Consider the following 27,418-nt stretch of genomic DNA (forward strand, 5'->3'; position numbering starts at 1 on the left):
AGTACTTCAGGAGGTACACTGATAGTGTGTCCTATTTTTGTGTTCTGTATTATAAATTGTATTATTTGCTTTATCTTCAGGTCCTGGAGTAAACTATTCTGGCTGTCAAATCACCTGGGCCAAATTCTGCAAAGTAACTAACTATTTTTTTTTTCTTTTTGATGATATATATGAAATGTCAATGTCAGTTTGATGCTAATGTTCTATGCGATGTCAGTGTCCTGTCTTGGAGAAAACACACTTATTGATTCCCTAGAACACTTGTTCCTATTGTTTTTCAAACAACTGCAAATCATGCATTTTCCTCCTTTTTGTTTTGGGTGGCTACTGTGATCAGGGCGGTCCTCCCTATTGATGGCACAGCAATAAAAAACTGACAGATGTCCTAATTTACCAATGTTTTTTTATTTTTATTGGCTCTGCATTTGACTATGCAGAGTAGGTGACAAACCGGTTGTTGGGTAGTAGGATTAAAGAAGCAGAAAAGATGAAAAGTAGCTGTCACCATATTAATCCCCTCCCTTCCAGTGCTGGCCTTTGCAGACCTACCTCTTTGCAAGCTGCACTAGACCTCTACCAGGATGAATGACCACGGGATCAACCCACTCTTGTGTGCCCAGGCTTTAATGGCTTCATCACGCTGATTTCGGCTCACGTTACTCCTGGACAGAATGGTGTTCGCGTGTGATTACATGAGCACCGTGCTGTCCAGGATTAAGGACTGGTCACCATGGAAGCAGAAGTGGGAGGACTCATGATGTCCCTGGACTGGCCAGAAAGCTATAGAATTTAAATTATGTATAACATGCTTTTTTTTTTTTTTTTTTTTTTTTTTTTTATATATATAAAAGTGCAAGGGGTTGTAGGTGTCTAACATGGAGTTAGACCAAAATAATTGTTGTAGTAATCTGATATATCTGATATATCTGGCTGAACACACTAGTTTTACTGTGGTCAGGAGTCTTCAATTCCACCATAGGGATTTGCTGACAATCAAGGATACTACTTTCTTGTAGCTAAAAAATGGACACCAAAACCAAACAGTTTTTTGGTACAGATCTTTTTTTAAAGTATAACCTTAATACTTTATTATACATTAATTTTGTACATTACTTTTTCTATTTTTTTTTTATTTATTTTTTTTAACTGTGGGATCTCCTTGTGTAAACTTTAACACCCTTGACCAGTGCATCATTCTGAATCCAAGACTTTCTTAGCAACATCTCCATAGACACCTAGGCACCACAATTAGTTCTGGGTGGCTCTGAAACAGTGAGCTAGGTGTGGAATTGTCCAGACATACCAAGTTTTCTTCTTTGGTTGCACAGAGATGAGTGTAAGACACAAACTTATTTACAATGGAATCTAGCATGTAGTAACCTTTTTGAGTTTTTCTTTATAACAGGTTTGTAATAGCAGTGAAAAAAGTAATCGCGAAAAAGCAGATTTCACAGCTGTTAGTGTAATTTATGTACAACTTTAAATTGACATGTATATCTTGCATGTTTAAATGGCATTTGCATGCAGTGTTTTTGTGGGTAAATGTATCTGCCTTTAATACCATTCTTACAATTATTTTTCCCATCAGGAAAACATGGCTGGTAAAGGGTTTTCATTCTGGGTGTGGCTGGACAATATCATTGACCTTGTAAAGAAATACATTCTCGCACTTTGGAATGAAGGGTGAGTATACATATAGTCAGTAGTTTTAACTTCTTTTTTTTTTTTTTTTTAAATATGCTAAGCAGCTTTCATTGGCTCAAAATGTACAGCCTAATGAAATCTGGCTTCTGATTGTAGCGGTTGCTTAACACCACTGCATTATTAAGTGTGAACCCCGTTCATTTGGTCTTTGTTGGCTTAATCACCAATAACTAGCTATAATTCAGAATCAATGCAGCAGTAACAAGTGACAGTTGAACCATAGACCAAACATATCTAGACATATGCATTCAATGCATACATATAGGAGATCAGAGCACTAAGTTCTTCACATGTATAATATGTACACTGATTCACAATATTGTTTCTTAATTGTTAGGGGACACAGGTGGAATATTTAGAGATGTAGGTTTATTTAGCTACCTGCAGAAGATCTGCCACTGGCAAAGTTTTATGACAGCCCAGCATCACCCCTCACACTCCCATCATGGTTTAGTTTGCTAGTGTTTCTACAGTGGCTGCAGTTTTTTCTGGATTGGCTGGTTTTCAGCATAGCCTTGGAAGGCTGTACCTGAACCCAGCCAAGGAGAATATGCAGGGCCAGTGTGTACTGTGACCGGCAGGCACTGGATTTTGCTGAAGTTGCTCTCCAGATCACTTATGTATGACTGTGTGAATTTAGCTGTAGAGCAATTTACCTGTATTACATGTGTCCAGTTTCTGATGGATGCCCCACAGGGGCTACTATCAAACATCCAGTCCACTATCGAGTACTTGGGGTCTGTCCTTGCTCATTAAGAGCTGGCACCCCCTGCTATGTTCTCCCTCTCGAGCGTGGAGACACTTTGAAAATGTGTTATGGACACTGTTTGGTGCAGTGAGGCGCTTCCTGCAATCTATCACCTGCACCCTGTATGTGCTGCGACACCTCATAAGCATTTCAAATTTGTTGCACACCTTTGTTCCGACTGCAAGACATGTGGGCAACGTCCCTGCACCCACAAGGGCCGTAGCACTTCCCAATGTATCTCCTGCTCTGCCTGAGCTACAGCTGGATAACCACAAGCTCTTGGATATCTCCTCCTTACAGCTGTCTCTGTGACCTGGTCATAGATGGTATTAAAGTGGAAGAAAAGACAAATTCCACACTTTAAAAAATAAAAATAAAATCCCAGCCGCTGCCTCTTAACTATCCTACTTAACCTGAAAAAATGTGTATACTACTGGAGTGGCTTGCAGTGTACCCCCTAAAGGGTCAAACACTGACAGCCCAGACCTCCATTCCCTGTTTGAGTTAACTCCTCTCTCTGAATCTTCCTCGGCTTTTTCAGGTGTAGCTTCCTTCCTGTTTTGTTCAGAGGAATTCTCTGAAACTATGGCCAAGTTGCAAAATGTTTCAGCCAATGCGAGCAGACTGCTAAATGCAAGAGTCGCAAGCATGCTCCCACATCCTCTGCTCTAGATTCCATCTCTAGTTTCCCCGTACCTGCAGCTGCTTTTGCAAGGTCAGCTGAGGATGATGCGGGTAAACTATCCTTTATGAATGTTTGTACATAAGGTGTTTGCTCAAGGATACCATTTTGGTACTTGTCAACACAGTATGCTCTTGTTTAGACCTGCACCATCTTTTTCAAAACTTGGTTTACCTTAAAAGTGCCTAGACTTCAAAAAAAATTCCTGCAAACTAATTTCTGCAGCCATTGTTGTACACGGAATGGACTAATGATGGCAAAGTGTTTTATTCCTCTCAGGCTTTTTGCACAGCAATATCCTATTAAAGAAAGGTTCTTTAACCATTTGCTTACTGGGCACTTAAACCCCCCTCAGTCCCAGACCAATTTTCAGCTTTCAGCGCTGATGCACTTTGACAATTGCGCGGGCATACAACACTGTACCCAAACGAAATTTTTATCATTTTTTTCCCACAAATAGAGCTTTCTTTTAGTGGTATTTAGTTACAGCTCGGAGTTTTATTTTTTGCTAAACAAACAAAAAAAGATGCAAAAAAAATAAATAAATCATGTTTTAATAGTTTGTTATAAAATTTTGCAAACGGGTCATTTTTCTCCTTCATTGAAGTGCGCTGATTAGGGGGCACTGATGGGCTGCATTGGTGGGCACTGATGGGCTGCATTGGTGGGCACTGATGGGCTGCATTGGTGGGCACTGATGGGCTGCATTGGTGGGCACTGATGGGCTGCATTGGTGGGCACTGATGGGCTGCATTGGTGGGCACTGATGGGCTGCATTGGTGGGCACTGATGGGCTGCATTGGTGGGCACTGATGGGCTGCATTGGTGGGCACTGATGGGCTGCATTGGTGGGCACTGATAGGCATAGTTAAGGCGGCACTAATAGGCACAGATAAGGCGGCACTAATAGGCACAGATAAGGCGGCACTAATAGGCACAGATAAGGCGGCACTAATAGGCACAGATAAGGCGGCACTAATAGGCACAGATAAGGCGGCACTGATGGGCAAAGATGGGCACAGATAAGATGGCACGGATGGGTGGCACAGATGGGCACTGATAGGTACCACTGATAGATGGGACTGATGGGCACTGATAGGTGGCACTGATAGATGGGACTGATGGGCACTGATAGGTGGCACTGATAGGTGGCTCTGATGGGCGGCAACTGCAGGGCACTGATGGGCGGCACTGGGGTGCAGCACCTTTAAGGCAGATTGTGGGCACGGTGGGTGGCACTGCTGGGTGGCACTGTGGGCACTGCTGGGTGGCACTGTGGGCACTGCTGGGTGGCACTGACGGGGGGCACTTACTTTTTATTAGGGTGGCACTGCAGGGGGCAGGTGGGCACTGGTCAGGGGCAGGTGGGCGCTTGCATTGCTGGCCGTGATCGGGACTGATGTCCCGATCATGGCCGCCGGTGATCGGTTTTTTTTTTTTTCTCCTCGCGCTGTCAGCGCGAGGAGGAATACTAGCCGATTACCGGCTCCGTTATGTCACCTGATCAGCTGTCATTGGCTGACAGCTGATCACGTGATAAGGGGTCGGGATCGACCCCTTGCACGGATCGGTGATCAGGCGAGTCTCATGGACTCGCCGATCACAGAGCGCGCCCCTCAGATCTCAAGTGGTTAAGAAGTGGCCCGTCTTTTGTAGTGGATATAGCAGTTGCTGGCCTTACGCTCACCATTTCTGTAGTGGCCCTTCTGATGTTTAAAGATCCTCTGGACAAATGCTGAAGAGCCCTTAACAAAGGTATGGGTAGACAGCTGTCCTGAGAGTCTGCAGGATCCTGGCATTGCAACCCCAATCTGCTGATGCAATGCTCTGCAGGCTCCTTTGGAAAATGAAATAAGTGCAAAGAAATGTGCATTTATTATTTTTGGTCAAAAGGTGAAATTAGCCTTTAAGGGTTAGGTCTCTGCTCCTGTAGCATTGTTTCAGAGACCATTGGCTCCCGTTCCCTAATCAAAACTTTTTTTAAGATGTCCTGCCATAGGGATCCTCCTGTTTCAACCCTTTTGACACTATGGGATCTGAATTTGCTTCTCTCAGAACTTTAAAAAAACGCTCCTTAGAATCCATCAGGGATTTTCCTCATCACTTTTATCCATAAAGCATTGTTTGTCTGCCAGGTAAGTGACTAAGCTAGCAGCCTTATACTGTAAAGAAAACTTCCTGGTCCTAAATGAGAAGAGTGGTCGTAGGCGTGTGCCAGGGCACACCCTAATGCCCAGACATACCCCAGGGTTTTTTTGCTGTCAAAATGTGTGAGAACTTTTTCTGCACCTCTGCCAATGGACAGCTGCAAGTGGGACTGTTTGTCATTTGGATGTGTAACTCCTGTGAGCACTGCACCCACCAGCTGTGGAGTAAGCAGGCAGTCTGCCGCATTTTCCGATACTGCCTCTGTAGTTCCGGCTACATCATTCCTGACGGCTAAATATCACTTTGCCGCTTGTTGTCAGAGATGCTGTAGACTGCTCACATCACAGCAGTGGCTGCAGTTCTCATAGAAGGTAGTTGCCTATCATCCATGGCCCGTGTTGCCAGAAGACAGCTTGCAATACTCCTCTCTAAGGCAGCAGTCAGAGGGGAAAACTGTCTCTCATTTGGTTCCTGTCTGGCTGAGTCGGGGCTTTCGCAGCTCCAGTACAGGTGGGCAGGAAGATCATCACAATGCATCCCTGATCACTGCTTCCTGCCCAGCATACTCCACAGTTCTCCCTGGGGCAGAGTGAAGATATGAGGACAGATGGCTGCCTTTACCTGTGAGTACTGACCACCTCTGCCTTCTACTGTACATTATACAATGCTGTGCTGTAAACAAGGCATGCTTACTGAATGTGAAAGTACAGGTAACATTTTTGAATAGGTTAGGAATTACTGAAACTTCTGAGGTGCTACATAGATGTAGTCCACATACACTATCTCTTAAACTCATATATTTTTTTTAAAGAAGATATAGTGTGTGCATGTGGAATAAATCTATGTAGCACCTGAGAAGTCCCAGGAATTCCTAACCTCTCAAAAAACCTTCACATAATACAGCCCAACTTGAGCTAAGTAAATAAGTCCACCTTTGCAGTATGAGAGTGTGGGGGGGTGGTCTTTTTCTTTTTTCTGATTCCAAGCTGTCTTCCTTCAGCGAAAGTCATGAAAAAACATGATCACATACCATATGGGACATTACCCTGTATGGCTAGGATATGCAATTAGCAGACCTCCACCTGTTGCAGAACTAAAGGTCCCACAAGGCATAGCAAGACTCTTGACAGCCACAAGCATGACACCCAGAGGCATAATGGGACTTGCAGTTTTGCAACAGCTGGAGGTCTGCTAATTGCATATCCCTGGGCTAGAGTGAGACCACAGCCAGTAATGTAGAAGCTGAAGTAGTGGAGGAAGCCTGCTGGAGAAAGGAATAAGGTAAAGCTGGGTACACACAGACTGAGATTTGTCCAGTTGAGCAGGGATCGCCTAATTTTCAGTTTGTGTAGCCCTTCCTGTTCGACAGAAGCCAATTATTAGATCAACTTCTCTTAAACAGGACTGCTGAAAAAAAATGTTCAGTTAGTGGCTTGCAGCCCATTGGCTGCATCACTAATCCATGTTTTTTGACAGTGGGGAGCGTCCACTCTCCAAATACAATGTCCCATTGGGGGGGGATTCCTGCATCCACATCGCTTGTTTAGAACCTGTCATCTAAACCAAAAACCATGTGCACGTGTACCAACTTAAAGGTAGAGATGGCCTTGGACGTGTTCGGATCGAGCCCACCAGGAAGCTGTCGCTGCCAATCATAGGCAGCATGTGTATGTGCAGCTGCTGGCCAGGAAATGCCTCACTGCCCTTTGATTGGCGGTGTACAGTGACAGCTTCCTGGCGGGCTCGATCCAAACACGCCCAAGCCCATCACTGCTTAAAGGATGAGCTCACCTTTTAGAACACCTTACACCTGTATACAGGGTGTAAGATGTCCTAGTTGCCCCCTACTCTTCGCTCCCACCCTTACAGGCTCATCATTAATTCATAGGAATCTGTGAATGCATAAACTGCAAGGCCGAGCCACCACTGCAGCAGATAGACTTGTAGTTTAAATGAACTGCAAGCACACTGATCAGCATACCTGTAGTTCATTCACATTGCCTACAGCTCTAAAATGTCAGCCTACAGTTCTGTTCCCATACTTCTGTATGGCTGTGTCTGCAGGAGCCTGACACTTCACCCACAATCTGATGGTGGACACAATACTTTGCAGTCTCCAATTTTAAAAAATGTCTACATGTATTATTTTTTAATAAAAATGTAAACCTATCCTTTAAGTATTTATACTTTAATCCTCTGCCCCTAGACTAAATGAGCATTTAATACATGCAGTATGGGGAGGGACCTACTGCAAGGATGTGTTTTTTTAATTTATTTTTTATTATGAGCAAGAATGTCAGACACTTGGGTCAGCCAGGCACATGGGTGGTTTTATGTATGTATAAGTTTATGTAAAAATGATATAATATGTATTGTGTGTGTGTGTATGTGTGTGTGTATATATATATATATATATTTATATTATAATGTGTATTATGTGTGTGTGTATGTATATGTATATATATATATATATATATATATATATATATATATATATATATATATATACATACATACATACATACATACATACATACATACATACATACATACATACATACATACATACATAATACACATTATAATATATATATATATAAAAATGTATTGTGTGTGTGTATATGTATGTATATTTTGTGTGTGTTTTGGGGTGCACAACCCTAATGCATTAATATATATATATAATTTCTCTCTATATCTCATTTATTCTCTCTCTATATATGTGTGTGTATATTTTATAATATATATCCTATAGTTTGTAGAAGTGATAAATTTTGCGCAAACCAAACAATATACGCCTATTTTAAAAAAAAATAAAAAATGTTAAACCAAAAATATGTAAAAGACTATATCTTCCTAAACTGATGAATAAATTATTTTCTTTTATAATTTTTTTGGGGGGATATGTACTCTAGCAAGAAGAAAACAAAACAATTTTTTAAAACTTTTTTTTAAATATTTGACTCTGTCTATAGCGCAAAAAATAAAAACCACGCAGGTGAGCAAATGCCACCAAAAGAATGCTCTATTTGTGGGGAAAAAAAGACATCAATTTTGTTTGGTTACAGTGTCGCACGTGCAATTGTCAGTTAAAGCGGAGCACTGCTGTATCACAGAAAATCTCTAGTATAAAACATACATCCTTTTTTGCTCCACAACCTTTCACCCACTCTGGATGACTGTTGTTTTGACATAGGTGTTTAGCTTACATTGGGAAATGAAGACCAACTATCCCAGGGGATCCTTAAAGCTAAATGCCACGCTCAAAAGTTATTATTTAAAGTAGAAGTCCACCCTATAACTAAAATCCCTGCACCTATAGACATCCACAATCTAACACAAACCGTGTAAAGAAAAAAAAAATCTGTATACATACCTTTTTTGAAGCCGCTCCGACCCAAACCCATGCTTTGCTGTGTAAGGCGGGTGCAAAGGACACATCCGACAACTGAAGCCCCATAGTCACTCTGGGTGACGTCCCTCCCTATTTATTTCACAGCCATTGTCGGCTGTATTCTCTGCAGAGCTTCTGGCACTGTGATCGGCTTCAAAAAAGTTTTTATACAGATTTTTTTTTTTCTTTTTTCTTTACGGGGCTGGATGGGTTAGATCATGGATGTCTATAGATGCAGGGATTTTAGTTTTAGATTTATTCTTAAAGTAAAAGTCCACCCTATGTTGTCAGTACCAAATGCCTGTGCGAGTGCAGTTATTGCCTTGTAATGTAGTAGTGGCTTCATCACTGGACTGTGTTATTCATAGTAGTATCATATATTTTGAAATCCTGTACCATAAGATATGTGTCCTTTTGAAGGTATATAATGGGCTTCATCAGCAAAGAGCGCGAACGAGCCATTCTCGGCACCAAACCTCCTGGGACGTTCCTGCTGCGGTTCAGTGAGAGCAGCAAGGAGGGCGGTATTACCTTTACCTGGGTGGAGAAAGATATCAGTGGTAAGAAAACTCTGAGATAACTTTACGTTTTACATGTTTTTTGTGTACAATTGCTTGCCTCTTTATTATTGAGGTTTTCACACCTAGGTAAGACACAGATCCAGTCTGTAGAGCCATATACAAAGCAGCAGCTGAACAACATGTCCTTTGCTGAAATCATCATGGGTTACAAAATTATGGATGCCACCAACATTTTGGTATCCCCTTTGGTGTACCTGTATCCTGACATCCCCAAAGAAGAAGCCTTCAGCAAGTACTGCCGACCAGAGAGCCAGGAACATCCTGAGCCCACGGACCCAGGTAGTAGTAGACTCTCCATTTTGAAATGTATACCTTATCCAGAGCTGTTAAAGTGGAACTTGAGTCAGAAAATTAGATCCTCCTAGATCACTTCAGGCTGATCCCTTTTGCAGATATAGCTATGTAAAACACTAAAAATAAGTGCCTATAGGCTTTAAAATGAAGTAATGCTGCCTCACCCCACTCTGCACATGCTCAGTTGCTCTGTATTTTTAGGTGCTGATGAGTTTGTAGAGGCCGATCTGCTGACAGCCTTAAAGCAGAATTAAATCCTCCTATCCTTTAAAGCCAAGAACGCTACTTCTGTTTGATCTGCAACTGCCATAGTGCTCCACATGTGATCAGTTATGATAGTTTGACAGTTTAGTTGAAGGCACAAGACAATGTGACCATAAGCAATCCCAGCATTCCAGGAATAAAACTGTTAAATCAATGGGTTTAGTTCCGCTTTATAATTTACTGCTGGGGCTTTGGGCAAAAAAATGGCCAGCAAGAAGAAAAAAAGTAATCATGAAGGCAATTTACAGCACACACTGGTAACATAAATATTAATGTGGAATGTATGTTCCTTGCTGAAGAACATTTATTTTTTATTTTTTATGAGGTTGTTATGGGTAATGTTCTACTTTAATATCAATTGTCTGGACAGACTAATATGTAAGATGTGTGATCATTTACTAGTTTATCCTATCTACAAAGCTTTTCTAGTAAAATGCTTTAAAATATTACAGCTATGTTTTCTTTTCATGCAGGCACTGCCCCATATCTGAAGACAAAGTTTATATGTGTAACACCGTAAGTATTTGGTTTTGGTTCTTATAATTATATACCCATTCCCTTTTATGGAGAAATGTGATATATAGCTCTATCGGTGCCTACAAATTTATAATGCAGAGAATTCCTTTTGAGCATCCTTTTTATTGTCATTGGATGCATATTAACGTAGGTAGTAAAAATGCCTACTGGTTTCTAGACATGACATAATGACTCTTGAATTCTGTGTTAATGTATCCTATAAAAATTGCATGGCTTGCTGTCACAACATTCAGGTTGTACAGTGATGACATATTTGCGTGCAATCTTCGCTGACATTAGGCATTTTCTGATTTACCATTGTGCACTAAAACTAAACCTAAAATCCATCTCCAGACCAAAACATATTGTATTATTTTGGAGACCGATCAGAACATTCAATGAGTTTATTATAGCGATCTGTCTCTGCACTGGGGGGCTGAGGAGGTGTTGCAAGGACAGGAAGTGATTGGAATTATCTCCAATTATTTTTCAATAATTGACAATTGGTTACTATCGCCATTTGTGGAAGAATGAAACATTCATTTGACCAGCTCCTATATTCGCGTCAGTTTGCTGAAAACCTAAAACTCTTGTATCAGTTGAGGCTGGGATGCACAATTTGTATCACCCGACTCCCGAAGCATGCAGTTTCCGGGTGTCGGGCAGGTAGTGTTTTTCTACATTTAGCCCTGCTGTGGGCAAGCTGCAGGGCTCACTTTTTAGATGGAAGCATTCAGGTAGCTCTGCTAATGCCCCATTGCTTCCACACACATGGTTAAAGTGCCTGGGACCAGCATAGCAGGCACCATAGGGTAGAGGGGAGGGAGGCCAGTGAACACACATCTGCTCTCTCTACCCATTTTGTTTCTGACCTTGAAGCAGCATTTGACATCGCTTCCGGGTCCCTGTTGACCGTTCTCCTAGCCAGCAAGGCTGGGAAAGAATGTAATGCAGTGCGATCTGCACTTTAAGGGCCAGTTCACACCACATGCAGTTCAGTGCATTTTTTTTCTGCATCAAAAATGCATGGAAAGTAGGTTATATGGTTTTTAATGGCATAGTTCACACCAGTGCTTGCAGTTCCAGAAAAAAAAAAGTAGAGCACGCTGCATTTTTCCTACACTGGAATGCACATGTCCTTAATGTTAAGAAAAAGAGGAGGGAAAAAATGCACTGGACTGCATCACAAACGCACTGGAACGTGTCAAAAATGTGCATGCAGAAAAGCACCTGGAACATATCCAGACTGCGTTTCTATGGTGTGAACTTGCCCGTAATTGTAAAAAGCTTTGTTACACAAAGCCCCCCACATATACGCACATACAAATGTAACTGCACACGTTGGGGCACCCACGCATGAAAACATTGATTGCGATACATGTTGCATATTTTCATGCTCAGTGGAATGAGAGCAATAATTCTAGGACCAGACCTCCATAACTCTAAACTGATGACCGATAGGGGGCTGTTAAAACATAGCCTATAGAAAATTTAGGGTACTGAAATTTGTTGCCATTTCTTGGGCACAAGCAAATTTAAGGTTTGACATTTTGGGTATCTACCATCCTATGCAACCTCATAGTTTATATATTACTACAAAATTGTGTAATCTATTATGTTTTTGTATCCCAAAATACATTTTAACCTGTTTTTGGTAAAAAAAATAAAAATTGCATTTCCTAGACATTTGCAGTAATATCATATATTTCTTGAAATTACCTAGTGAGAAAGTGGTCTCATTCAGGAGCATTGTAACTGAATGAGACAGTTGTCTGATTTTTAAATAAAAGCCATAAATTGTTTAGAATTGCCTGTCTCATAGGACCAGCGGGGTAAGTATAAGTAACGTATAGCTTTTTTTTTATTCTGCCATTTTTTTTTTAAGCTTTGTTTAAAAAAAATAAAAAATAAAAAAAAAACTGGCTCCAAGATCAAATATATCAAAGCAAAATTGCCAAGCCCTGCATTAAATTTGTCTTTTTTACTTTAATAGGACAACATGTAGCAACACAATAGACTTGCCCATGTCTCCTCGCACCTTGGATTCTTTGATGCAGTTTCCTCCAGATGGCGCTGAGGCCTGTTCTGGGAACACTTTTGGTGAGTCTTTATGTCAACTAAAAGAACCTCTATGAAGCTATTTTTCAAAAGAGATGGCTATATTTTAACCACTTTCAGACCGGACCATTTTGCTGGTAAATGACCAGAGGTCTTTTTACACTTTGGCACTGCGCTGCTTTAACTGGTAATTGCGCGGTCATGCAATGTTGTACCCAAACAAAATTTGCGTCCTTTTCTTCCCACAAATAGAGCTTTCTTTTGATGGTATTTGATTGCCTCTGCGATTTTTATTTTTTGCGATATAATCGTAAAAAGACCGCAAATTTTGAAAAAAAATGATATTTTCTACTTTTTGTTATTAGAAAAATCCAATAAACTCAATTTTAGTCATACATTTAGGCCAAAATGTATTCAGCCACATGTCTTTGGTAAAAAAAAAGTCAATAATTGTATATTTATTGGTTTGCGCAAAAGTTGTCACATCTACAAACTAAGGTACGTTTTCTGGAATTTACGCAGCTTTTAGTTTACGACTGCCTATCTCATTTCTTGAGGTGCTAAAATGGCAGGGCAGTACAAAACCCCCCAAAATGACCCCATTTTGGAAAGTAGACCCCCTAAGGAAATTGATAAGAGGCATGTTGAGCCCATTGAATATTTTATTTTTTTGCCTCACTTTTTTTGCCTCACTTTTTTTACACTAAGTTGTCACTAAATGATATATTGCTCACACATGCTATGGGCGTATGTGAAATGACACCCCAAAATAAATTCTGCTGCTTCTCCTGAGTATGGGGATACCACATATGTGGGACTTTTTGGGAGCCTAGCCGCGTACGGGGCCCCGAAAACCAAGCACCGCCTTCAGGCTTTCTAAGGGCGTAAATTTTTGAGTTCACTTCTCACTACCTATTACAGTTTTGAAGGCCATAAAATGCCAAGATGGCACAAAACCCCCACAAATGACCCCATTTTAGAAAGTAGACACCCCAAGCTATTTGCTGAGAGGCATGTTGAGTTCATGGAATATTTTATATTTTGCCACAAGTTGCGGGAAAATTACAAACTTTTTTTTTTTTTTTTTTAACAAAGTTGTCACTAAATGATATATTGCTCATGCATGCCATGGGCATATGTGAAATGACACCCCAAAATAAATTCTGCTGCTTCTCCTGAGTACGGGGATACCACATATGTGGGACTTTTTGGGAGCCTAGCCGCGTACGGGGCCCCGAAAACCAAGCACCGCCTTCAGGCTTTCTAAGGGCGTTACAGTTTTGAAGGCCATAAAATGCCAAGATGGCACAAACCCCCCCCAAATGACCCCATTTTGGAAAGTAGACACCCCTAAATTTAGGGGTACACTAGTGAGACTAGGTAATAAATGGCGGGTGCCCTGAAACTATAAAAAAATAACTAACCAACCAGCGTCACCTGTAACAGTTATATGGTGATCACTGGTGAAAGGGTTAACTAGGGGGCAATTAGGGGGCTTTATGCGGTAGTATATGGGGGTCCCTGGCGCTATAAAAAGCTGCAGCGAACCTAAATACCTACCTGCCTAACTAGCGTCACCTGTGACACTAATACAGCGATCAGAAAAACGATCGCTTATTAGGCTGGGTTCACACTGGAGCGATGCGGGAACGCCACGAATGCGCGGCGGGTTCCCGCATCGCATGCCTCCCGGCGGCAGTTCACACTGCCCTATGCGAACTGCTGGGAGTGTCAGTGAAATGTTACTGACACCCCCAGATCAGTTCGCATATCGCAGTGCGATCTGCAAACTCGGATCGCATGGTGTGAACACCCATGCGATCCGATTCTGCTGCGGGCCAAAAAAAGGGTCCCGTGCGAATGTGCGGCGGGTATGGCGGGTGCGGCGAATGGCTGAACTCGAATTGCACAGAGATCGGATGTGATTTGCACTGCAGTGCGGTGCGAATCACATTCGTTCTCATAAACCGCTGCAATGTGAACCCAGCCTTAGTGACACTGGCGACGGGGGGTGATCACGGGGTTAAACCTTTATTGGGGGGGTTAGGGGGGTACATTAGAACTAAAGGGGGCTAACTCTAACTGCCCTAACAGTTATTACAGTCACAAATGACACCAATGCAAAAAAAAAAATAAAAATAAAAAAAAATGACATTGGTGTCACTGTGACTGGGGGGCAGGGGTAATTGGGGGGGTGATCGGGGGGTAAAGGGGGGGTGTGAGTGTGCCTGGCATGTTCTACTGTGTGTGTGAGTGTTGGTGCAACTTACTGATCCGCTCTCCACCGTGTCGGAACGAAAAATACCGACACGGAGGAGAGAATACATCACTTCCTCTCCTGTGTTTACATTACAGGAGAGGAAGTGATGTCACCGGGGATTTCTATTCGTCGGGAGCGATCGCGAGGGGGTGGCCATGAATGAATGGCCGTCCCCTCGTCCGGGATCGCTCCCGCACGAATACCGACCGCCGCAGGCACCGGGCGGGGGCCCGATCGGGCCCCCGACCCGCGGGAGGCAAGGGACGTACATGTATGTCCTTATGCCTGCCCGTGCCATTGTACCGACGTACATCGGCGTGCGGCGGTCGGCAACTGGTTAATATCAAAATACAAAGCTTCGTATAGCTGGAGCAATCTTTAAGAACTCTTTGCCTTACTAAATAAAGTCCATATATCTGAACCAACTTATTTTAACTACCGCCCGCCGTATAGTCACAGCCAATCACATGTACGTATGGAAGTGCTGTTTATCGGCTCTCCTCGACTCACACTGACAGAGTGTGAGGCGAGGAGAGCCGATCAGCGGCATCTCCTCGCAGATGAGATTGTACAGATAATCAGGACACTGATCATCAGTGCCCATCAGTGATACCAATCAGTGCTGACAATTGTTGCCCATAAGTGCTGCATATCAGTGCAGCATATTAGTACCTTCTCATCAGCCCACATCATCAGTGAATTAGAAAAAAAAAACTTTTTTACAAAATTTACTGACAAACTAAAACTTTTTTTCTCTATTGTTCATTGATGGACACAGCAGCTCTTCTTCAGTTATATTGCCCCTTTAGGAGAAAGGCCGCCATATGCTGAGGCGTATGGCGGCCATTTTCTAGTAGCCTCCAGGTAATTTTGCTCCTAGCGCTGGGTGCTTTTTTCCTTCTAGAACAGCGCGCTTTCCACACAGACACCTCGTGGATGACACGGGAGCGGACAGCAGCAGCACAGCACAGTACCTGGGTCAGGATGGTGAATCCTGCGGGGGGGCTCCTCAGTCTGCGCAGCTAGGAGGGTGGACTTTTTGTGTGGCCTGCCTTAGGTCCCTAAGTGTTGACAGGTAAGTGTGGGTCAGAATCCCTGTTATTGCAACTGGTTCCCCTGCACCTGTGGTGCCTATGGACGATCTGTCAGCGGTCCTGGAGGCCTTTGTTGCCAGGGTGGAAGTGGCGTGCGGGTGCAAGGGGGGCTTAAAATACCCCCTCCCCAGCAGACGTTATGACGGAGAGAGGTGCTGGAGGGAGCCGGCCGGCCGTGACACGGGCCTCCCGGACCTCCCCATTGTATCATCGCACCTGCAGCGTTGACGGGGAGTGAGTCCCTGGACGCCAGGATCGTCGGTGCAGCAGATTCTCCCTTGTCTGTTGGCCAGGTTGGAGGAGGTAGACAGCAGCATGGGAGAACGGGGAGAGCAGTCAATCCAGAGGACAGAGTGGGAGCGACGGACCTGCAGAGAGACCTGCACGAATATATAAAGAAAGATACCTGTGGGGAAACCAGCCCAGTAAACATATAGCAAGAACGCTGCAGAAAAAGAGGTCATCAAATTACTTAGAAATGCAAACAAAAAAGGAGGAAATACTATATAGGACAGGAGATATAGCCGAGACGTTTGTGAACGATTATAAGGAGCTATACGATGTGGAGCGGACAGGGGGCCCATCGGGTTCAAAAGGAGATAAAATCAAAAAATTCTTGAAAGGTGGAGTTACCCAAAATCTCCGAAGGCGAAAGAGAGATACTGGGGAAGGACCTATCACAGAAGATGAGGTTATAGAGGCACTGAGAGACACCCCTCCGGGCAAAGGCCCGGATGGATTTACGACCCTTTATTATAGAAAGTTTAATGAGATCTTAATCCCGAGGATGTGTGAGTATATGTATGGACTAGGAAAAGACTACGAGATGCCTAAAGAAGCATCGGAAGCCATAATAGTTATCCCGAAGGAAGGAAAGGATAGCTCGTTATGCTCAAGCTACAGACTAATATCCCTCTTAAATGTGGATACAAAACTCTATGCCAAAGTATTGGCAGCGAGACTGAGGGACCTCCTAAATATATTGGTTCACCCAGACCAGGTGGGTTTTATAACAGGCAGAGAGGGACGTGACAATGGGATGAGAATGCTGTTAATCCTACAAAAAATAAAGGAGGGTGGATCCCCAGGTCTATTCCTGTCGGTAGACGCAGAGAAATCGTTCGACAGGGTAGAGTGGGGATACATGTTTCAGACCCTGGATAAACTGGGGATTGGACCGATTATGAGACAGCACATTAAAACTCTATACCACCAGCCAATAGCTAGAGTAAAAATAAATGGGGAAGTCTCCACGCCTTTTGAGCTCAGGAATGGAACGAGACAGGGATGTCCCCTGTCTCCCCTTCTGTTTATTCTGTCATTGGAGTCATTACTTTCCTCAATTAGAAGAGACCCAAGAATTTGAGGAATCAAGATGGGGAACGAGGAGCATAAACTCGTGGCGTTCGCAGATGACGTGCTTTTTTAAATCAGTGACCCCTGGAATACCATGCCCAACCTGTTAAAAAGTTGGCAAAAATACGAGGAAACTTCAAACTTCAAAATACATTTAGCAAAATCTGAAATATTAAATATTAACTTGAAAAAAGAGGAAAGGAGAACATTGTAGCAGAAATACAGGTTCTCGTGGAGGAAGGAGTTAAAATACGTAGGAATTAAGCTAGCAAATTCCATAAATAAGATCTATAAAATAAACTATATCCCCTTATTAAACGAGATTAAAAAAGATAGTAAAGAGAAGATAAATAGGCCCCTCTCGTGGCTAGGACGCGTAAACACGTTCAAATTGACAATCCTGCCCAAGATGACGTACAAGTTTCAAATGCTCCCCGTTCCCTTACCGCAAGTATTTAAGAAAATAAAGTCATTGATGATAACTTTCATATGGAAAAACAACAAAAACCTAGAGTCGCCTACTCTGTATTAAAACAGGACAAAAGACACGGAGGTTTAGCAGTCCTTGACATCCAGAAATACTATAATGCCGTAGTATTATCCCGGATTCCGGAATGGGTCAAAGAAAAAAAACACTTGGTAAGGTTAGGTTGAACACTATAATATGGAATCCCCTAAAATGAGAGCACTAGACGACCATACTCAGATAATGATACGCAGTATATTCAATATTTGGGATAAAGTATATAAAAAATGAATTGGGAAATATAATTCGCCACTGATGGGATTATTTGAAAACGATTACTTTGCAGCGGGGGTGGGGGATGGGATCGATAAGTGGAGGGTGGTTAAAAGAGCAAAGGGTACAATTGAGGGATGTGATGAGAGAGGGTCAAGTTTTACCACTATATGAAATAAAAATAAAAAAAAAGGGAATTTAGGGAAATGAATGAATGGCGGTATTTACAGTTATGTCACTTTGTAAAAAATTTACCTCAGCCTATGAGAATAAATGAGGCATTGAAGCCCTGGGAAAGGTTATGCATGTTGGAGAACACCAAGAACATATCAAAAATGTACAATCTCCTCTTAAAGATGGATGAACTGGAGACTCCGCCATTCATGAACAAATGGGAGAAGGATTTAGGCACACATATGGAAAGCGACACGAAAAAGAAAATTTTGATACTAACCCACAGTCTGGCAGTTGATAGTCGCACGGCAGAGATGAATTACAAGTGTTTATCGAGATGGTACGCTACCCCAGATAAAACTAATATATTTCAAGGGGAAACTTCAGCAGACTGTTGGAGAGGATGCAACGCAATAGGAAGTATGGGTCATCTATGGTGGTGTTGTCCTATTAAAGAATACTGGGAAAAAATCTCCAGATACATAAGAGAAATCACTAAAAAGGTAGTGAGCGATCAATGGGTCATTTTGCTGCATGGAACAAAGGAGGCTACTGAAAAATATAAAGATTCCTTGGTGCCACACCTTTTAAACGCAGCAAAGAGACTCCTACCAAAAAAATGGAGAATGGCGGAGAGCCTAACCATGTGGGAATGGGTAGACGCAGTAGAGTAAACTTTATAAAATGGAATGTTTGAAGCATAATTTGGAAGAGAGAAATTAAGAGATAAGGGGAAAGTGGGAGTGCTGGAGGAATTTTAAAAGAACTTGGCATTATGCTGAAATTATAAGGTCACAGGCGTTAGAAGGCTGCTCAGAGGTAGGGGTGGGAATAAGGAGAGGGTGGAAGGTGGGCGTTGGAATAAGAGAAAGAAGGAGAAGTAATCCCAAGATTAAATAAGGATGAGTTCATTTTACCATACCGGGGGGGGGGGGGGGGGGGGGTTAATAAGTTTTATATTATATAGAATTTATGTTGCTTTAATAAATCCCCCCCCCCCCCCCCCCCCCACATTTGGGGAAAGATAAATAAGAAATATACAAGATACACTAAGGCCACGATGATGTGGATTAAGATGCGACACGAGGGACGTTAAGGTGACCTAGGTCTCTGAAGTTTGAAACATTGAGGTGGCAAAAAAAATGCCCCCTCCCCCCCACCATCTTCTAGGGAAAGCTCTGGTTCGGACTCAGGCCCCGCCGTGACAGGCGGCTCCTGTTCTGATGCATCAGTGGATGCGGACCAGGACCGTTCCGACAGTGAGGATGACTCTGTGTCCTAGTCAGCGCAGGAAAATGCGATTGTAGAAGAACTTATTACAGCGGTGCGGGATACCCTAAAAATGGAGGATACGTCGGGGGGCATCTACAGATGTATCGGTCCCTTTCGGGACCCACAAGCCGGCCCGCACAGCTAAGGTGTTTCCTTACCCAACTTATTTACAAGGAATGGGGAAAACCGCAGCGGGTCTTTTCAGTCCCCATGGTGGTGCGTTACACCTTTTGAGGAGAGTCTCTTGAAGAAACTGGCCTCTCCTCCGATTGTTGACCCCCCTCCCCCAGTATCCGGGTTAAATAAGGTAACCACAATTTACGATGGAAGGGACTCCTGCTTTCAAGGACCCTGCCGACAGAAGGGCCGAGGCGGTTGCCTGGTCCATGTTTACCGTGGTTGGGTCAGCATTGCGGCCAGTGTTAGCCATGGCCCTGGTATCGCAGACGCTTACTGAATGGGCTAAATTGTTGCACCGTGAATTGGAGAAGCAACAGGCTTCCCTGGTCTGTGATGTGGCCTTGGATACGGCCCCATTGCTCTAGAGCCTCAGTATTGGCAGTAGTGCTGCATCACCTGATTTGGCTGAAATGCTGGTCTGCGGACCAGGCATCTAAGAAAGCACTGGCGGACTTGCCCTTCCAGGGAGAGGGGCTATTTGGAGTCTCACAGGATGACATTATTAAGAATGTTACTGGGGATAAGAGTACATTACTCCCACAGTCCAGAAAAGGGAAGGAGCCACGCCATAGGCAAGAGCCCTTTTCTTTTTTTTTTTTTTTTTCTTTTTTCTTTTTTTCCTCTCAGAAGCGGATTTTTCACCATGCAATCTTTTTGGGAGTTTGGGTACTGAACCTCAACGCCTGGAGTACCTGGGCTTGCTTCTGGACTCCTCAGAGGCGAGAGTCTTTTTCTCCCTTCGGACAAGCTGCAGACTCTTCAAGCTGTGGTGAAGTTGTTGGTGTCCTCCAGGTGGTCGCTCTGCGTTTTTTGCATGCGAGTCCTAGGGCTCATGGTAGCCACTTTCAAGGCGGTACCATATGTTCAGTTCCACACTCGAGTCTTGCAAAAGGAGATCCTGTCCAACTGGGACAAATCTCAGTTGTCCCTGGATTGTTAAATTTGGGTGAGCCAGCTAGTCAGGGATTCCCTGCTCTGGTAGCTGAGGTCGCCAGTCTTTTGGTCCGGGAAGTTGTTCCTTCCTCTCGATTGGACAGTGATCACAATGGACGCCAGCCTTGACCATTGCGGGGGGGGGGGGGGGGTTGGAGTGTACAGTCAGCCCAGGGTTAGTGGACAAAGGAAGTTTCCCAGGATCCCTGGGCGGACGCGGCAGATGTGTTTGGTGGCTCCATGGCTGATTTATACCTACCTCCCACCCATCCCCCCCCCCCCCCCCCACTCAAACTTCTACCACGTCTCCTTCGCAGAGTGGAGGCCCCAGATTGGTCTCAGCATCCATGGTACGCCGGAATAGTATGAATGGTGGCGGATGTTCCTTGGCGCCTTCTGTCGCAAGGTCCAATACTTCCTACTGCTTTAACAGCATGGCTGTTGAAAACCAGGTGCTAAGGGACCGAGGTCTGTCGAATTCGGTAATAACCACTATGTTGAGGGCACGGAAGTCATCTTGGAAGATTTATCATCGTATCACCCCTCATTTTTTTTTACACTGCTTGGGGACGTCCCTAAGGTCAAAAAGAGCTGCTGTGTCCATCAACGAACGATAGAGAAAATAGGATTTTTGTAAAAATAAATTAATACTGTTGCGCACAACCTAGCCAAAAGGACTAACTAAAGATTTCTAGAAAGCTGCTCACATAACAAAGTGTTCTCTACACTCAAACATAAGCTGGGGGGGGGGGGGGGGGGGGTGTTATATGTGGCGCTATCTATAGTGCAACTACCTGTGTCTACTTAAGTCATAAATAACACAATACAGTACAAACAAATGTGCAAATAATGCCGAATAATAAAGTGCAAGGAAATGTATATCAATATACTAAATGGCATCCAAAAATCAGTCCATGCAAATAAGTGTACACAGCAAAAATGAGCATACCAAAATTAAAAACAAGAGTTCAAGGAAAAACAATTTAAAAATAAAAATAGTATATATCCAGTGAATCGTGTAAAACAAAGTCCACTCCAGTAATTGCAATCCATCCAAACAGCTAATCTTAAACCGTGCAGTGTGAATTAGGTAAAGTGCAATCTATATCTTTCTTCCAGGTTTCAGTGCTCAACATGCACCCCTCATTTCCCCCAGCCTCTCACCTCAAATAAAGGTCCTTAAGGACCGGATGCCGCTTAGGGGGTGGTTGGTGGGGCAATCTTCCACCTCTTAACAGTATATCTCCGGGACCCAGACTACGTTCATCCACTATCAGCACTCCGGATTCATATACAAAAGAGCAAGGGGGAGCCGCCAATGTGTAGTACCATAAAAACACTTTATTTAATAAAATATCCACACTTACATTGAAATACCGAAATACAGATGTAAACACTGATGCTTCCGGTCTCGGCCGCAACCGGAAGTGACGATCGACACTTAGACTCCTCCCTGACGCATTGCGTCACGTATCACGTGACTTTCTCAAAGTACTCGCCATAAAATCCTTTTCTCTGAAGTTCGACAGACATAACACCCACCCCTCCTATTTCTGTTTGTACTGCTTTTGACAAACTGAGCTGCTGGATGCAGTGTGAGGGGTTATAGCCAGTAGTACCGCCCCCTGGGCGATACTGTGCAAGTGTTGCTGTTTTTAACACTTTCTGCCTAGTCCTCTCCTAAAGGGTCGATATAACCCTAAGATCAAGAAGAGGTGCTGTGTCCGTCAATGAACTTCAGAGAAAATAATATTTTTTTTTTTTAAATTTTTGCAGTTTTGTTAGCAAAAAAATTAAAAAACCCAGCGGTGATTAAATATCACCAAAAGAAAGCTCTATTTGTGTGAAAAATTATGAAAATGTAATTTTGGTACCACGTTGCATGTCCGCAATTGTCATTAAAAGTGTGACAGTGCTGAAAGCTGAAAATTGGCCTGGGCAGGAAGAGGGTAAAAGTGTCCAGTATTGAAGCGATTAATGTAGGTTGGGTAGTGACACAAGATATGAGCAGTAATGACAGTATTTACTGTTGATCTGTTCTTACTATATCCATCATCCTTTTTCTCCACAGACATTGTCAATTTTGAGATGGAACTGACTTCTGACTGCGCATCTTCCCCCATGTGATCAGGCCTTGTCTCAGTTTCCAGCAAATCTGTGTTTTGCCACACAGCCACCATCTTAGCTGTATCTATCTATCTGTACTGGTCTCCAGCTGGACACATTAAAAGTGTTTTATCGGTTTGGGAGTCTGCAAGGTATTAACAAGCATCACTAATGGGTGCTAAATATCATTACTCAAGAACTCCTAGTTCATGTCATAGTCACGTCATGAGTCTAGTTACTGTTTGTCACTTGGCCAAATTAGTTTTCTTTTCTAAAGTCTGTGTAGACATTATAGCATTGACTGCTGCCTCAAGGCACTAAATGGTTTTTGGAGTGTGATCACAATTTGACTCTTAAAGGCTCTTCAGAATTATTTAAATGCAAGCTACTCTTCCCAGCCTTCCTATGTACTTATTACTCATGGAAGTCAGACCATTATTGCTTGATTCTATCACTTTGATCAGGACCATTCGAAGATCTCTACACCTATGAATTATTCTCCAGCCACTTTTAACACACAAATATTGGGGTTGGGGAGAGAGTCTACTAGGTTGTTTTTTTACCACCAATAGTCTATTGATCTCAAAGGTACAGGATTGAAACCTGCATGTTTCATTGTCCTGTTACATAACTGAAAATGTATATATCTACACTAGGTGCTGGTGCTGCCCTTGGGGTGTGGTGCAAAACATTAGTGTCATCTTTTTGAAAACACAAGTCTTTGCCTTTTTTGCTGGAGCCGAAATTAAATCTAAAGCATATGTCAAGGCAATCAAATATTTAGTGGATCTCCTGGATTACATGCACATGTCCCCATATTTTATCTCTTGGAACACTCTGCAAGTAAATAAAAATAACTTTTGATGTGCCAGAAGTATAGTGTGCCCATACCCTCCTCTGTCATGACAACACCACTTTGAATTCCTAGGCACATGTCATCCCCCTGCCTCCTTCATTTTGTGATGGAATACAAAAAAGTTAACAACTCACAAGATTTCTGGTCAAATCAAATCGCTTTTTTTGCACTTATTAAACAGATATAACAAAACACTTAGCAGACCAAAAAGAGAGCAGACAAGAGACGTTAATTGTTAGTTTGCGTATACTTTAGTGACCTTCCACATCTTAAGTTTTTTTTTACTGCTTTTTTTTAGAGGGATGCCATGTTACCATGGTCCATAAATGGTGTGCCTGGCAGCATCTGAAGCCCATCTCTGCTTCATGTTAAAAACCAGCCTTTCCCTTCTAGCAGCCTGCTAAGTGAGCTTGGTTTTCAGAAACTGAAAGAAAAGTAGTAAAGCTGTACATAGCACCGAGACAGAATCCGTTTTTTTTTTTGTTTGTTTTGTTTTGTTTTTTTAGGTTAATGAGTGACTATGGATAAGGTCCAGTGTTTTGGTTTTTGTAAATCGGCCCCAATGTGTACTTTACTGACTTCTGACAGGCCAATGCTGCCTGTTAGACAAAAGCCAGCAGTATAGAGAATCAAAGGGGTCCATTTGCAGTATGTCCACTGTATATTTTGTAAAGAATTTTTAGTGAGTAGATATGAGACATGGAGTGGGTCTTGGTGCTTCTTTTGGTAAGGGGGGGGGATAATTTGGTGGTTGTAATTATTGCAAACATCCAACTACCATCCACTCTGGGCACCTGAAATTACTGTTGTCCCATTGAAATGATAAAACTATAATCAATGCTACAAGCTCCACTCAAAGCTGCAATAAATTCTCTGGTCTGCAGCCTGTCAGGTGCCAGCTTCCAGGAGTTTTTTCCTGTCTAGGCTACACAGCAAGCAAACAGAGAAGCCAGACACTGATGACCTCACTCCATATATGTTTACTGCACTAGCTAAATGATCCCTACCTGTGACCACAACCCTCTTACACCCCCAATGAGCTTAATTGGGTAAAGTTCGTTAGAGGGGCATGGCAATAGGCAGTGGCTGTCAATCATCCAGCCAAGTGCAATAAACACCTATAGAGTGAGGTCATCAGAGTGTGGCTTTGCCTTGTTTGCTGGCAGTATAAAACTGTAATGCTGAAACTTTTTTTTGTAGGTGGCACTGGTCTGGGCTAGAAACATTGGCTGCGATTTCAATTCTACTTTAATGTGAACCCATGTTAAAAGTAGAACATGTAATGAACATCTTTATGGGAAGAAGAGCATAAGGTGGGAGATGGGGGTGGGACTCTCCCTCAATTTCAGCTTAAGGTGTCCCTGCAATGCCATCAGCTTTCTCATAGTGGAAAATTAAATGCCAACATGGGGTGTCTACAAATTCTACAGTGCAATGGCTTGAAGCCTGAGCAACCTGTTGGAAACACTGGGCATTATTACATGAAATACTGCAATTGTAGGCAATGGGAGACCCTGGGCTGTGCTGGATGAATAAATGATAAAATAAAACTAGTTTATGCAGCTTAGTCCCTAGTAAAGCTTTTGGTTTATAAGATTTGGACTTAACACAGGTTCACTTTTAAAACCCTTTTTTTAACCTACTGTGAAATGGTGCCCATAAGCATGAGGCTGTGTGGTCTAGCTAGATCTAGCAAAAATGTAATGTCTATGAGACTAAGCAAACACTGCCGTCTGAAGCTAATTGAAGGAAAAGTGGGCAAGTGAAGAAACATTGGCTGATCACTATTGTTTCCATTTAGTGCTAGCAATGTGTCTTTCTAGCTTCATTCTTCTGTTAAAAACATGAATGCTCAGTGATCCAATCATTCATCCACAAAAATCTAGACATTCTGATTTTATCTGGTCAGCATCACATTCACTGAAGCAAACTCTATGCAGTATGGGAATAGTATTGTGCCATCTTCTCCCCTATCATAGTATTGCTGTGGTTCACAGGCTATTGCTCAAGAATGCATACAGGTATGCCTGAACTTATGTTCACAATGGAACTACCGTATTTCTGTTTATAGAAAAAGATCTTTCTTTATATGCATTTCCATTAGTTCATATTAATATAATCCACACTATCTTCACCCAATGACTGTATATTCTTTATATTCTTTTCCAACCACAAATATTTATGTATTATTGAAGGTGCAATCAATTTTTTTTTTTTTTTATCTTTTAAGGTCATGTTAAACTTTGTACGCATGTCTTGGAAAATGCTTGTCAATTTTTTGAATTTTTAAAGATCTGTTAAATAAAAACTGTCTTGTTTCTGTGTCTTTATTTATGTATCATGATTTATGTTATTTCAAGTTCAAGAAATCCGTTATGTAGTATTGAAAACACTTAATACCTTAGTATTATTAAGGGCTTGTTCATACTTGCAGCCCACCTAAATAAGGGCATGTAGCTGCTCAGGGCTGTACACATGTGGTGGCCATGATGCTCTGTTTGTCAGCCATGGCAAAACATTAAGTGTATGGGGCCACGTAGCGTGCAGGGGGTTTAACCCTTTTAAGGTCTAAACAGACGGTTAGGTGGCTACATGTCAACACCTGTCAAACACCCTCTAAAAAAAGCTATCCAATTACTGGAGTAAGCGGTATTCTATCCACAACTTGCTCATCTTGTCTGCTCTGGGATGTTCCGTCTTCTTGCGCTCTGCTGTGAGGTCAAGGCTCACGTCAGCTCCAGTATGGCTCAGAAACTTGTCAAGGCTGTGACTACTAAACCCCTCCCCCCCCTAGTTTGTGAGCACTGCAGTCTACTCACATCCATGAATTGTGACTTTCTGGGTACTATGCTCAATTGGAACTGACTTCTCAGAGTCCTGCAGAGATTCTAAAAACTGTTGATGGCAGTAGTGAATAACAAACAGCATTCCTTATATATTTAACAATGAAACAGAACCAGATAGAGGAGATGAAAAAGGAGATCATGAAATGAGAAGAGAAGAACTCTGAGAACACGAGCAAGGTAAAGGAGACTAAGAAAGAAGTCAGAAGGAAGGTTGAGCCGTTCAGCACCTCCATCCAATTACCTACTTTGGCCTCTTGGATCAAATAGGTGATTGTAAGTATCTGATCCTGAATTAAATTATTTTTTTCAGATCTGTCATGTTTGTCACATAGAATGTTTGCACATTATCACAAAGTATTATCCAATAAAAAGGCTGTTTTAGTTAAGGCCAAATTCATTACCAAGATTTTGCAATAAACCTCTTGCAGCCAATAAAATGTATACAGGATCAGGGATGTTGTCTTCCCGGTGGTTTAAAATTGCTACTTTTGCAGTCAAATTAAAGAAAACCCCCAATATATTTTGTTTCCATTTACACGGCATGGCTCAACATATATATATTTTTAACCACTTTCAGACCAGACTATTTTGCTGGCTTAAGACCAGACGACTTTTTGCGATTCGGCACTGCGTCGTTTTAACTGACAATTGCGCAGTCGTGCAACATGGCTCCCAAACAAAATTGATGTCCTTGTTTCCCCACAAATAGAGCTTTCTTTTGGTGGTATTTGATCACCTCTGCGGTTTTTATTTTTGCGCTATAAACAACAATAGAGCGACAATTTTTTGTTTTTTTTTTACAAGTAATGGTGGCAATCAGCAATTTTTATTGTGACTGCGACATTAGGGCGGACACATTGGATATTTTTTACACATTTTTGGGACCATTGTCATTTATACAGCAGTCGGTGCTATACAAATGCACTGATTCCTGTGTAAATGGCACTGGCAGTGAAGGGGTTAAGTGTTCCTAGGGGCGTGTTAATAACTGTGGGGGGCTGGGCTGTGTGCTAGTGAACACTGATCTCTGCTCCAATCACAGGAACTTGTTGCTAGGCAGAACGGGGAGATGCTGTTTACAACGGCATCTCCCTGTTCTCCTTCCTCGTGATACGATCGCGGGTATTCCCGCAGTGATAGGCCGCGGCACCCGCGACCGGACTCACGGGGTTCCCGACCAGCGCGCATGTGATGGCAGGGCAGCAAATTCAAC

The 27,418-nt window shown here is 42.6% G+C and overlaps 1 protein-coding gene across 1 annotated transcript in view; it reads left to right on the forward strand.

Annotated features, from left to right (window-relative positions):
• STAT3 (signal transducer and activator of transcription 3) overlaps positions 1-25,689 on the forward strand; it is a 177,405-nt gene extending 151,716 nt beyond the window's left edge. Inside the window, exons 18-24 of the mRNA XM_077459528.1 lie at positions 81-133; positions 1,589-1,683; positions 9,097-9,236; positions 9,324-9,539; positions 10,289-10,331; positions 12,325-12,431; positions 22,469-25,689. Of these exons, the coding sequence (XP_077315654.1) occupies positions 81-133; positions 1,589-1,683; positions 9,097-9,236; positions 9,324-9,539; positions 10,289-10,331; positions 12,325-12,431; positions 22,469-22,524 (710 nt within the window). The 3' untranslated portion in view covers positions 22,525-25,689. The remainder of the gene's footprint in view (positions 1-80; positions 134-1,588; positions 1,684-9,096; positions 9,237-9,323; positions 9,540-10,288; positions 10,332-12,324; positions 12,432-22,468) is intronic.
• Positions 25,690-27,418: the final 1,729 nt, after the last annotated feature.

The sequence above is a fragment of the Lithobates pipiens genome, unplaced genomic scaffold (assembly GCF_037356315.1).
Source record: "Lithobates pipiens isolate NorthernLeopardFrog02 unplaced genomic scaffold, aLitPip1_a1.2 Scaffold_28, whole genome shotgun sequence".
Taxonomy (NCBI): Eukaryota; Metazoa; Chordata; class Amphibia; order Anura; family Ranidae; genus Lithobates; species Lithobates pipiens.